This window comes from Nycticebus coucang, chromosome 6 (genome assembly GCF_027406575.1).
Source record: "Nycticebus coucang isolate mNycCou1 chromosome 6, mNycCou1.pri, whole genome shotgun sequence".
NCBI lineage: Eukaryota > Metazoa > Chordata > Mammalia > Primates > Lorisidae > Nycticebus > Nycticebus coucang.
In genome coordinates this window covers 17,377,298-17,391,835 of record NC_069785.1, presented here as the reverse complement: position 1 = coordinate 17,391,835, position 14,538 = coordinate 17,377,298, and the positions used below count along the sequence as shown (strand labels likewise).

At 35.0% G+C, this 14,538-nt stretch overlaps 1 protein-coding gene across 4 annotated transcripts in view; it reads left to right on the top strand.

Annotated features, from left to right (window-relative positions):
* The window catches only part of MIPOL1 (mirror-image polydactyly 1), a 312,908-nt gene that overhangs the window by 198,940 nt on the left and 99,430 nt on the right, over positions 1-14,538 (top strand). For all 4 annotated transcript variants that reach the window (XM_053595277.1, XM_053595275.1, XM_053595276.1 and 1 more), the window contains one exon: positions 13,827-13,921. In XM_053595277.1, coding sequence (XP_053451252.1) covers positions 13,827-13,921 — 95 coding nt within the window. The remainder of the gene's footprint in view (positions 1-13,826; positions 13,922-14,538) is intronic.

The following is a 14,538-nucleotide window of genomic DNA, read 5'->3' as shown; positions in this document are numbered from 1 at the left end:
TCATGAGTCAGTGGAATAGTGCTTTCAATGTGATAAGAGAAAATTACTGCCCATTTAAAATTGTATACCTAGCACAAATATCCTTTAAGAATGAATATGAAATAAAGACATTTTCAGAGAACTAAAAACTGAATCATGTCAATATTTATATTAGTAATGTTTTTAAGAGCAGTTGTTTAGACACAGGTATGTGATTTCATAAGGAATTTCCCAACCAGAAATGAATGGAGCACAAAAGAAAAGAGACAAATATAAATGAATATTGACTGAAAAAATATTAATTCTGCTCATTAGGGTTTAAAACTATATTAAAAGAAATAGAATAAATTTTAAAGCACTAACACATTAGGCAGTAAGGAAATAGACTTGAAAGAGCTTTAAGATTTTTTTATTATCTAGGAGTATTAATATATATATATATATTTTTTTGGTTTTTGGCCGGGGCTAGGTTTGAACCCGCCACCTCCGGCATATGGGACCGGCGCCCTACTCCTTGAGCAACAGGTGCCGCCCAGGAGTATTAATATTTTTGATAAATGTGTGTCTTATACTTTCTGGGACAATCATTAAAAGAACAGAAAACAAATGTGTTATATTCAATGAATTAGAGGGAATGGGATGATAAAAGAATCAATTCAAAAGATAGCACAGAACAATACAACAAGAAGACATCTCAATTTTAAACAATTATGTACCTAACTTAAATGCTCCCAGATTTATGAAACAGACCTTGAGAGGTCTGAGCAATATGATATCCCATAACACCTTAATAGTGGTGGTTCAACACCCCTATCACAGAACTGGACAGATCCTCTAAACAGAAACTAACCAAGGATGCAAAAGACTTAAAAGTGACCCTAGAACAAATAGGATTAATAGACATATACAGAACATATCATCCCCAAACAAAAGAATATACTTTTTTCTCGTTAGCTCATGGCACATACCTCAAAACAGATCATATCCAGGATACAAATCAAACCTCAGAAAAATTAAAGGAATAGAAATTATACCATGTCTCTTCTCACACCACAAGGCTATAAAGGTGAAGCTCAACTCCAACACAAATGTTCATCCCCACACAAAGTCTTGGATACCAAACCTCATGTTGAATAATAGTTGGGTTCAGGAAGAGATAGAAGAGGAATTTGTTAATTTCCTCAAACACAAAAACAATGAAGACGCAAGTTATCAAAACCTCTGGGATGCAGCAAAAGCAGTCCTAAGAGGAAAAGTTATTGCTCTAGTTGCCTACTTTTGAAAAACAGAAAGTGAGAACATCAGCACACCCACAAACCATGTTATGGAACTGGAAAAAGAACACTCTAAACCCAGCAGAACAAAAGAAATAGCCAAAATTAAATCAAAGATTATTGAAATTGAAAACAAAAAACATTCAGAAAATTAATGAAAAAAATTGGTTTTTTGAAAAAGTAAATAAAATAGATAAACGTTTGGCCAGATTAACTAGAAACAGAAAAGTAAAATCTCTAGTAACTTCAATCAGAAATGATAAAGGGGAAATAACAACAGATGCTACAGAGATATAAGAGATTAACTCTGAATACTACAAGAAACTATGCCCAGAAATTTGACCATGTGAAGGAAATGGATCAATATTTGGAATCACACCCTCACCCTAGACTTAACCAGGAAAAAATAGATCTCCTGAACAGACCAATTTCAAGCACTGAGATCAAAGAAATAATAAAAAAATATCCCAACAAAAAAGTGCCCTGGTCCAGATGGCTTCACACCAGAATTCTATCAAACCTTCAAAGAAGAGCTTATACCCATACTACAGAAATTATTCCAAAAACTTGAGGAGGAAGGAATCTTCCCCAACACATTCTATGAAGCAAACATCACCCTGATACCAAAACCAGGAAAAAAACCATCTAAAAAGAACTTCAGACCAATTTCACTAATGAATATAGATACAAAAATTCTCAACAAAACCCTAGCCAGTTAGATTACAGCTTCTCATCAAAAAAGTCATATATCATAATCAAGTTGGTTTCATCCCAGGGATTCAAGGCTGGTTGAATAACATATAACATATGCGAGTCCATAAACATAATTCATATCAAGAATTATAACAGGAGAAGCAAAACCAAAGAGCATATGATCCTCTCAATAGATGAAGAAAAAGCATTCAATAAAATCCAGCATCCGTTTCTAATTAGAACACTGAAAAGTATAGGCATAGGTGGCACATTTCTTAAACCATCAAAACCATCTATGACAAACCCACAGCTAATATTTTGCTGAATGGAGTAAAACTGAAAGGTTTTCTACTTAGAGCCGGTTGTTCTCTATTGCCCCTACTATTCAACATGGTGCTGGAAGTTCTAGTCAATACATTTAGGCAAAAGAAGGATATAAAGGTCATCCAAATGGGAGCAGAAGAGGTCACACTGTCCCTCTTGCTGATGATATGATCTTATACTTAGAGAACCCCAAAGACTCAACCACAAGACTCCTGGAAGTGATAAAAAAAAAATACGATAATATCTCAGGTTATAAAATCAACATCCACAAGTCAGTAGCCTTTATATACACCAGTAACAGCCAAGACGAGAAACTAATTAAGGACACAATCGCCTTCACAGTAGTTTCAAAGAAAATGAAATACTTAGGAATATACCTCACAAAAGAGGGGAAGGACCTCTATAAAGAAAATTATGAAACCCTTAGAAAGGAAATAGCAGAGGATATTAACAATTGGAAGAACATACCATGCTCATGGCTGGGAAGAATCAACATTATTATGTCTATACTTCCCAAAGCAATCTACGGATTCAATGCCATCCCTATTAAGATACCAACATCATACTTTCAAGACTTAGAAAAAAATAATTCTTCATTTTGTGTGGAACTGGAAAAAACCTCGTATAGCTAAGCCAATTCTTAGTAATAAAAACAAGCTGGGAGCATCAGCCTACCAGCTTTTAGGCTGTACTGCAAGGCCATAGTTATCAAAACACCACTGGTATTGGCACAAAAATAGAGACATTACCATCTGGAACTGAATAGAAAACCAGGAGATGAAACTTAACATCTTACAGCCACCTAATCTTTGATAAACCAAACAAAAACATACTCGAGGAAAGGATCCTTATTCAATAAATGGTGCTGGGAGAACTGGATATCAACATGTAAAAGACTGAAACTGGACCTGCATCTTTCTCCACTCATGGATTCAAGATGGATAAAAGATTCAAATTTAAGGCATGAAATGATAAATATTCTCAAAGAAAGCATAGGAAAATCAACTTGAAGATATCGGCCTGGGGAAAGACTTTATGAAGAAGACTACTGTGGCAATTGCAACAACAACAAAAATAAACAGATGGGGCTGAAGTAAACTGAAAAGCTTCTGTACAGCTAAGGAGACAACAAGCAAAGCAAACAGACAGCCTATAAAATGGGAAAGGATATTTGCATGTTTTGAACGGAAAAAGCTTGATAACTAGGATATATAGAGAACTCAAATTAATCAACATAAAAAAAGCCAACAATCCCTTAGATCCACTCGGCAAGAGAGATGAATAGAACCTTCTCTAAAGAAGACAGACGAATGGCTAACAAACATGAAAAAAATGCTCATCATCCCTAATTATTATAGAAATGCAAATCAAAACAACCTGAGATATCACCTACCCCCAGTGAGAATAGCCCACATCACAAAATCTCAAAATTGTAGATGATGAAGAAGGGAACACTTTTACACTGCTGGTGAGACTACACACTAATACAACCTTTCTGGAAGAAAGTATGGAAAATCCTTGAAGAACTCAAACTAGACCTACCATTTGATCCTGCAATCCCATTACTGGGCATCTACCCAGAAGGAAAAAACCCTTTTACCATAAGGACACTTTCACTAGACTATTTATTGTAGCTCATTTTACAATTGCCAAAAATGTGGAAACGGCCTAAATGCCCACCAACCCATGAGTGGATTAACAAGCTGTGGTATGTGTATACCATGGAATACTATTTAGCCATTAAAAAGGTGGAGACTTTACATCTTTTGTATTAACCTGGATGGAAGTGGAACACATTATTCTTAGTAAAGCATCACAAGAACGGAGAAGCATGAATCCTATGTACTTAATTCTGATATGAGGACAATTAATAATCTAGTACATGGTAGGGAGTGGAGAAGAAGGGGAGAAAGGGAAGGAGAGAGGGTGCTCAGGGGTCACAGTGTGTGACACACCTTTTGGGGGTGGGACACAATTATAAGGGGGACTTTACCTAACAAATGGAATCAGTGTAGCCTGGTTCTTTATACCCTCAATGAATACCCAACAATAAAAAAAAAAAGATAGCACAAAAAGATGATTTTAAAAAATTACAGCTAATGGGACAAGTAGAAAATTACACAATACAATTACATATTTAAGCTTGAATTTATTGAAAATTTTTAAGTGTAAAAGGACAAAATGTTCTGTTTAAAAGACAAGTGTTATTAACTGGAAAAAATAATATATGCTGTTTATAAGAGTCACATCTGCAGTGAAACATACAAAATATTTTGAAATTAAAAGGATATGAAAAAGATACCATGCCAACCAACACTAATCAAAAGAATGCTATTGTTGTATTAGCATTGGGAAAAATGCAATTTAAAGCTATGAGGTATTTTCATTTATTCATTTTGCATTATATATTTAATAGGTAAAATCATACCTCTCTGACAGAATTGTTTCCTGTCATAATGCAATGTTACTATGTAAGCACATGGTACCATACAACTGTTACACTCCTTTTTTCTGTTTGCCAATATTTACCATGAAGTATGAATTTCATATATTTTGTTCCATTTTGAACAGATCAAGCGTATTGAAAAATGTGATCAGTAGTTCCATTTCTCACTTTTCATATATCTGATGACTGTGTATCGAAAGAACAAGAGACATTCTGGGCTCTATGCAAATGGTAGCCTCTGCCACTCTAGATCCATGGCCTACTAAAACCTCTGGACCAGCTGCCTGTTTAATAAATGAAGTTTGATTCGATCACAGCCACAATGTTGATTTACATATCAACTATGGCTACTTACCTGCTGCAATAACAGTTTAGTAGTTGCAACAGAGACTGTATGGCCCACAAGGTTAAAGTATTGATTTTTTGCCTTTAATAGCCCCTGCGCTAGATTACCCATGATTTGAACTTGTACTTTAAGCCAAGTCCTTTCTCGCCTTATTTGCCTGTTACTTGTACAAAGCTATTACTTATACACATTGGTTATTTCCATAATAATTTCACATCAAAAGTTCAATTGTGTCTGTTTTATAGCTTTCATATTTGTTTACTTTGATATGGCTATATCAGATAGTAAGTTATCTCATTTTATCATTGCATAATGATCCTGTGAGATGTGTATTATAACTTTCATTTTCACAATGAAAAAATTCATATTCAGGGACTCTTAACTTTTTCAGTCATAGAGTTGATGGCTGATAGCCAAACCCAAATTTGCCTAACAATGAGGTGTTAAGGCGTGCTCTTAACCCCTCATTGTATTACCTCCTATTATCTCAAATGAAATGCCTAACGGAGCTCTTTAGAAGTGTGAAATGATAATGTATTTATAATTGTTACATCACAATATATAATACTATGCTGAGTTTAACAATATTTATGAAGCACTTAATATGTTCTGAGTACTGTATTTATGTTTTAGGATTACTACTTTGACATGTATATAAATAACTGTAGCGCGAGCGAGTTGTCATAAAGAAAGGATTTAAAAATCACTAAGTCAAAAACAACCGAAATGTCTATTTCAGCAGTAGAATGGATAAATAAATTGTGGTATATTCATATTATATAATGGTATACTGTATAATAAGGAACAAACTACAGTTGCAAGGAACAACATGGATGAAGCTAACAAGTTTTATGTATACCATAAAAAAAGAACAGATACTGTATTATTCTATTGACATACTAAAAACAGGCTGGTAGAAGTCAGGATAGTGGTTAACCTTTAGGAAATGTAAAGATTTGTTAGAAGCGTGAGGATCTTTGAAGGTCGTTTTATTTCTTTATCTAGGTTCTAGTTACACTGTTGTGTTCACTTGATGAAAATTTATTGAGCCACAAACTTTTCTGTTTGTTATACTTCAATAATACATTCACAAAAAATAAAATTAAATGTAAAATATATTACTGAGGATTTTTCTGGTAAAAAAAAATTTCATGGAGTGGAGAAGAGAATCAAGAAAGATCTTGATTGAGAAAGTGATAATTAAAATGGACCTTGAAGGATTTGAACCCACCAGCTCAGGTGTATTGGCTGGCGCCTTAGCCGCTTGAGCCACAGGCGCCAAGCCAGGACCTTGAAGGATTGATGTAGATTTGGTAGAATGGCATTGATTTGAAATTATAGGTGGAAGGAATTTATGGTTAGGCAGAATTTAGGGCAGGCAGTCAGTTCTTGGCTAAAGTGAAGTTTGGGGGAATACAAGTTGAGTTCATTGCCACATTGTGGAAGACCAGGCACAGTGGCTCACACCTGTAATTCTAGCACTCTGGGAGTCTGAGGTGGATGGATTGCTTGAGCTCAGGAGTTTGAGACTAGCCTAAGCAAGATGTAGATGCCATCTCTAAAAATAGGTGCTGTGGCAGGTGCCTTTAGTCCCAGCTACTTGGGAGACTGAAGCAAGAGGATCACTTGAGCCCAAGAGTTGGAGGTTGCTGTGAGCTATTACACCTGGGCACTCTACCAAAGGCAACAAAGTGAAACGCTGTCTCAAAAAAAAGGATGGCACCCATAGCTCAGTGGGTAGGGCACCAGCTACACACACCCAGGCTGGTGGGTTCAAACCCAGCCTGGGCCAGCTAAACATCAACGACAACTGCAACAAAAAATAATAGCTGGGTGTTGTGGTGGGTGCCCGTAGTCCCAGCTACTTGGGAGACTGAGGCAAAAGAATCGCGTAAGGCCAAGAATTTGAGTTGCTATGAGCTGTAATGCCATGGCACTGTACCGAGGGCAACATAATGAGACTTTGTCTCAATAAAAAGAAGAAGAAAGAAAGAAAAGAACTGCTTCCAGAGTTCATGTGGACATGAGACCAAAAGTGGGATCAAGTAAAAACATAGAGATTGGGAAACAAGGCAGTTCCTAAGACTTGTTAGTTTAAAAGGCTTTTACTGTGTTTTATCCTGTAAACACAGTGCCTCTAGGCACTTCAAAGGCCTGCAGCAACCCTGAGGCATCAAATGTTGGTAAAAAGCTAATCAAACACAGAATTTCTGTAACAGTGTAAAATTTACAATAAGTAGGATAAAGAAAGACCATGTATGCATATCAGTTTACCTAGATTTTCCCTTGATCGAATTTTAGTACCAATATTTAAAATTTTTTTTTTTTTTGGTTTTTAGAAATTTCAGGGTTTTCGGGTTGTGAATAAAAGATTGTGAATCTTCTATTTTAATGATTTTATTAAAAATAAAATCCAACAAAACCTAATACATGTAAAAAGACAACTTCTCCCTAATCAATAAGTGACATGATTTATCAGTAATTAAAATTCCTGAGGGGTCATAGGATATTAATGTCAAAAAGTTTCCCAAACGCGTTAAATAATTTACACTCCTAGAAATGTAAGAGATTTCTAGTTGTTTCACATCTTAGCCAGTATATCCTAGTGTTGTTAGTCATTTAGTTTTACCTGTTCTATTACGGATGAAATGAGAATATATTGGGATTTAAGCTTTATTTCCCTGAAAACTAGGGATGCTGAGCATATTTATCATGTTTACCAGTCATATGGATAGTTTCTTTTTGAAATATTCAAGTCTTTTTGTTCATCACTTCAAATATGCCACCATACTGTTTCTGGCCTCCCTGGTTTCTCATAAGAAATTCACTGTTAATCTTATTGAGAATCCCTTTCACGTAATGAATCATTCATCTTTTACTGCTTTCAAGGTTTTGTCTTTGACTTTGCTGATATAGAAGCATCATTACATGCTACACCTCTATATTTTAGGGTTTAGTGTTTTGAAAAACCCAAAGAGATGCTTTAGGGGAGTAAGGGCTCTGAAAAAGAAACTATTAGTAGTAGGTTATGTAAATTAAGCAGCATTAGGAGCCAGTTGGGAGTTACAGTGGGGTAGGCTATATTCTGGTAAGAAATTATGTCTGGGAAGCCGAACAGGTGTAAAAATTGGACATTGAAGGTAGTAATGTTAGAATTCATAATATCAGGCCAGATGTTGTCACGAAACTGAATTAGTCCACTGTCCTTGTCTGATAGTAGATCATAGATAGAAGCATGGTTAAGATGAATACATCAGAGTGTTCACAGATGCACATAGAACAGAAGAGTTGAGGCGGAAACTGACTCCAAGTAAACAAAGATCTGGATTCAAGATCAAGCCAAGTACTAGGAAACAAGCATGGAATGGAATTCAGGCTAGCTGCCTGAGAACAGTATCTTCAAAAACTGGGATGCACTGTAGCTCAGCGGCTAGAGCACCAGCCACATAGACTGGAGTTGGAGGGTTTGAATCCAGCCTGGGCCTGCCAAACACCAACGCCAACTACAACCAAAAAAAAAATAGCCAGGCTTGTGGCGGGTGCCTGTAGTCCCAGCTACTTGGGAGGCTGAGGCAAGAGACTCACTTAAGCCCAAGAGTTAGAGTTTGCTTTGAGCTGTGACGCCACAGTACTCTACTGAGGGCGACAAAATGAAACTCAGAATAAAACTGGGACACATTTGTGAAACAAGCAGAACAAAAGGTGCTGAATCACTGCTATATCCAGAAAGATTGTTTTTTCTCTCTCTGTCTTATGGGTAAGGGGACACTTGAGCCACCTTCCCCAGGAAGGGTTCCTTGGGAGTTGGTTATTATGATAGAAATAGATAGCATCATTCCTTTAAATTAGGTTATATACTATTTTTAATGTTTCTTAGAAGCTATAAAATTACTTTTTTGCCAGTAGTCTGCAGTGTTGGGGAAAGCACTATAGATGGCCTTTTGTTGTTAAATAGAATAATGCCCCCAAAATATATGTGTGCCTCTAGGAAAGCTTTAGATCTCATTAAAATAAACTATATGAGTTATTTTTAAAAATGCTTATACCAATATGTGGAAAATTTTTAGGAAACAACCAGGTCTATGCTGGATTTTTATTTTCTTTACTTGTTTTGAACAAATCACAGCTTTCTCATCTGCTGAGCGATTCAGCTATTTCTTGTGTTCTATTTATTTAATAATCACTTATTAAAGCATTTACTATGCATCAGACACTGTTGTAAATGTTTTACAAATTTTAATTCATTTTTTTCTAATATCTTTTCTCTAAGATGTAGAGTACAGTTACCTCATTTTGTAAATGAGGAAATTGAGGCACATAAAGACTTACAGACTTGCCAAGATCAGACACTTTGTACATGGTGGAGCAGAAGTGTGACCCCGGTTGTCGTGGTTGCTGACAGTGCTCCCACGCACTGTGCTACTGTCTTCCTGACATACTTTTCTCTGCTCTCACTTTCTGTGTACCATGGCTTCTGCTCACTACTCAGGAACTGGTTTTTGTACATAAATGTTTTTATATCTGCTCCCACCATGAACTCTTTTCTTTCTACTCTCATTATGTCAGACCACGTCATACAGCTCTAGATAGCACTTACATGGCTGTTTTTCAGTGAGGAATACGATCACCTCTGGTCTGATAAACTGAGAGAGGCGTGATGTGAAGACAAAACACAACCTCTGTGGAATCTCCTCTAAAGAATGATAAACAGATGACGTGTACTGTGGTAAGCTGTGTAATTCCTGAGTCATAGTTATACAACTGCCCATCATCCAAATGGTGTTCATTGTACCCGTTAGGTGGGTTGTGCCCATCCCCTCCTGTTTGATTTCCTCTGAGTTTTACTTCTCTCTGCACATATGTGCTCCTCAGTTCCAATTTAATAGTAAGTCCTTGTACAGTAGTGAGCAGCAAGTAGTGTTTGTTTTTCTGTTCTTTAGATACTTAAGGTAATGCTCTCCAGTTCTACTCAAATTGTTGCAAAAGGCGTTAATTCATCTTTTTATGGCTGAGTAGTATTCCACGTGGTAGTTCATGTATCACATTTTGTTGATCCACTCATGAATTGATGGGCACGTGGGTTGATTCCACATCTTTGTGAATTGTGCATCAATATACATTCAAGTGCAGTTATCTTTTTGATGAAATGACTTCTTTTCCTTTGTAAATACCCTATAGAGGGACTGTTGTGTTGAATGGTAGGTCTACTTTAGTTCTGTGACGAATCTTCTTACTGTTTTCTGTAGAGGATATACTAATTTACTGTCCCACCAATAGTGTATGAGTATTTTTTTCTCTGTTCTAACAAGGATAAGGTGATAACTTGATTGTAGTTTTAATTTACATTTACCTGATGTCACTACTGAACATTTTTTCATCTATTTATTGGCTATTTGTCTTTCTTCTTTTGAGAAACTTCTGTTCATGTCTTTTGCCCATGTTTTAATGGGTCTGGGTTTTTTTTTTTTTTTCTTGCTAATTTGTTTGAGTTCTTTGCAGATGCTGGATATTAGCCCTTCATCAGCTATATAGTTTGCAAATATTTTCTCCCATTCTGTAGGATGCTTCTTTCCTCTGTCGATGATTTCCTTAACACAGAAGCTTTTAATTTAATCAAGTCCCATTTATTTTGTTGCTGTAATTGCCTTTGGGGTCTTAGTCAGAATTTTTTTTTTTGCTTAGGCAACTAGAAGAGTTTTTCCTACATTTCTTCTAGAATTTTTATGATTTCATGCCTTACATTTAAGTCTTATGGCCATCTTGAATTAATTTTTTGTTGAGTGGTGAGAGATATGGATTCTGTTTCATTCTTCTGCATGATGGTATCCAGTTTTTCCAGCACTATTTGTTGATAAGGCTTCTTTTCACAAATTGTTGTTTGCTTTATCAAATATCAGTTGGCTGTATGTACATGGTTCATAGTGTAGCACAGCCAAATGTATTTACAGTTAATCCATGAAATAATATTAAAATATATTTTTTAATTATTAAAATAATTAACATAAATATTAAGTTACACCATAATTAAAGTGATGTTGTAAGTAAAATAAGCAGTATTTTCTGGAAAGTTGTATTCTGTTTCCAATTTCCTGTCTAACAGCTATGAAACCTTGGAAAATTCCAAGCTGTTTTCCTAAACGTGTTGTATTCTCAACAGTTTCCTCATCTATAACAGTAGGAGACTATATTACCTCTAAGATCTTTTCCAAGTCTAGAATTATTTGGTTCTGTGATTTAGTTTGTACAGTATGCTTCTTTATTTAGCAGATATCACACACATAAGATCAGATGCTTCTGTTCTATGATAAAAACCAATTTATATTAATGATCTTGGAGTTACCAAAGGAAAGCTTAACTATATCAAAATGTAACTATTAAAAACACATTTAAACCAAACATAACAAGATTTTAAAGAGAGATAGAAGTGGTTTTTCCACAATACCCACAACAAATAGTGTTCAGTGATGTGAACAATAGTTTTTTCTTTGTCATTCTAAGCAACTAGATAAAACTGTAAGGAAACAATACAGTTCATTTCTAATACAGTACCAGTATAAATGATTATCCTGTTTAAATGACATTGCTCGATATATCAAGATAAGTATATAATGGGATTAACTACAAGACTCAGTTAGCCAACCTATTTTCAATCACTTATGGTATAGTAAGAAGATACTGAAGATGTAAAACACTCTCTGATTAAGTGACCTGTTATTGTCAGTAACTTTGTTATCAAATGATGATTACATTCCATTGTTTGTCTTATATTTATATGTATATATAATTTTATTTATATGAGGATATAAACTACATATATGTGTGTGTGTGTATATATATATATATATACATATGTGTGTGTGTATCTCCAGAATGTTACACAGTGGTATAAAAGGGAAATTATGTATTTTGGATCAAGCAGGCCTAAATTTGTATTTGGGTTCCGTCAATCACTAGCTCTGTTACATTTATAAGTTATTTGAGCTCCATGAACCTCAGTTTTATCATCTGTAAAATAGGATTGGTAGGAACTACCTCATGAATTGGGTGTGAGGAGATGATAGTAATATATTTCAAGCACATGGTACAAGGCCCAATCCATAGTAGGCATTCAACAGTAGCTTTGGAATTGTAGTTAAGCATAAATGCTTTAAAGTTACATCAGTGTAGGCAACAAGTCTGGCAAGTTTTTTAAATGAAGTATATAATTTTATATGTATAAAGTATGTAAATATACACTTATTATAGGAACCAGAAAATTCACCCCTAGGTGAGTAATGAAGGCATATTTCCACAAAATAACCCATTTTAGATGTTTATAGAAGCTTTATTACTAGATGCCAGAAACTGGAAATAAGCCCAATGTCAATCACGTGGTAAGTGCATCTGTACGATGGAATACTACTCAGTGATATAAAGGAATGAATTACTGATACTTGGAATGATACGGATGAATCTCAAAAGTATATGTTTTCATGAAAGAAGCCAGATTCAAAAGACTGCATATTGTTTAATTCCATTTCATTTACATAACATTTCTGAAATTACATGAGTTCAGCAAAATTCTGAACCTCTGTCTCCAAAATTTCAATTTTTAATTATTGACATTGAGTTAGTTTGGGGGTTTGTGACAACAGTTGGCTCTGCATTATGTATCAAACGCCATTTAAAGTGAAAGAACTTTTTCATGCAAATTAAAACTTTGAATAAACAGGGGCGGCGCCTGTGGCTCAGTGAGTAGGGCGCCGGCCCCATATGCCGAGGGTGGCGGGTTCAAACCCGGCCCCGGCCAAACTGCAACAAAAAAATAGCCGGGCGTTGTGGCAGGCGCCTGTAGTCCCAGCTACTTGGGAGGCTGAGGCAAGAGAATCGCGTAAGCCCGAGAGTTAGAGGTTGCTGTGAGCCGTGTGACGCCACGGCACTCTACCGGAGGGCGGTACAGTGAGACTCTGTCTCTACAAAAAAAAAAAAAAAAAAACTTTGAATAAACAATACTAGCTGACTCACCAGTACCATCTGTTAAGAGTTATGCTGAAAACTCTTTTGGTGATACTGAAAATTCAATAGGAATAATAGTGTGAAAATAGCAAATTCTTTTTAAATTACTACTTTGAACCCTATTGAAAAAATGAATTGCCCACGCTTTAAAACTCATATTTAGTATTATAATTTAGGAGGAATAACATTCCTTTAATAAAATCTCTCTAGTATGCCGGGTTGTTACCATTCTTCCTTTCTTCCTCTGCTGAAAAGGAACTGAAAAGGTTAAATCATATCTGGAAGAATCAGGTTGTGGTCTTGTGTGCTTTTTTTCACATTAAATATCAAGGATGGCTTGACAACATAGTTAGAATTTTCTGAGTTTTACTATTAATAAAGTTAAAAGAAAATCTAGGGTGATCAGGCAGTGGAGCCACAGTTTGTATGTGAAACACCCACTGTGCTTATCTCTACTCTGGATATTGCACTGAACCCACGTTCCACATTCTGAATTTCGTGTATAAAGTTAAACATTGCAGAAGGGCATATAGCTGATGATACAGATAAATAAGGATGAAGTTTCATGTTGAACAAAGTTTCTAAATGTAGTATGACTTTAATTCTTATTTTTAATATATTTGGACTATTTCATGAGAAATTATAAGACACAACTAAAAATATTCATATGTTTTATAACTACCAAAAATTTAAAACTCCTATTTATACTGTAGTACCGTATTTTAACATGCCAAAACTAATATTAAACTTCTTAAAATATTATTTGCAGGCAAAATTGCTATCTATGCAACAAGCCAGAGAAACTGCAGTTGAACAGTACAAAAAACTAGAAGAAGAAATCCAGACACTTCGAGTTTACTACAGGTAAAACTCTTTTTAGCCCAAGGTTAAGTAAATATTGTTAGTTTGAGAAAAATTTCTGCCTCATTTTACAATAGTGAATGAGGAAATAACGCAATGAAATTAAACATTATGTATTTGAAGTATTTTTTTATAGTTTTAAAATGATTCAGGCCTAAAATATTCATTATTCTACCTCTTTTCTTTCCTATATTTGATAAAGCTGAAATTTACACTCCCATCATAATTATAAAATTTACCGAACTTATTACCATTTGTCTAAATGGAGCCTGGTCAGCTATTGAACTATTTGCTTATCTAAATGCCAACTCTATAATGATGATACATATTTTTAAATTAGTGTATGAATAATAGTAATAATAGCCTTTCACCTATTATAATATGATATGAGTAGTTTCTTAAAGAAATGTCACTAACTCATTTTAAACAGACTAATTTATGTTCCAGAGTAGTTTTGAAATTAATTCAATAGGTAGATATTTTTTAATGAAAAGAAATAGAATAGAAAGTGTTAGAGTGCATCTCCTTTAGCAAGGGCAAATACTGTCTTAGACTTGTGTTGTTTATGTGAGAGAAAGAGAGAGAGATTATGTGTTGGGTTGTATGTAAAACATTTTCAC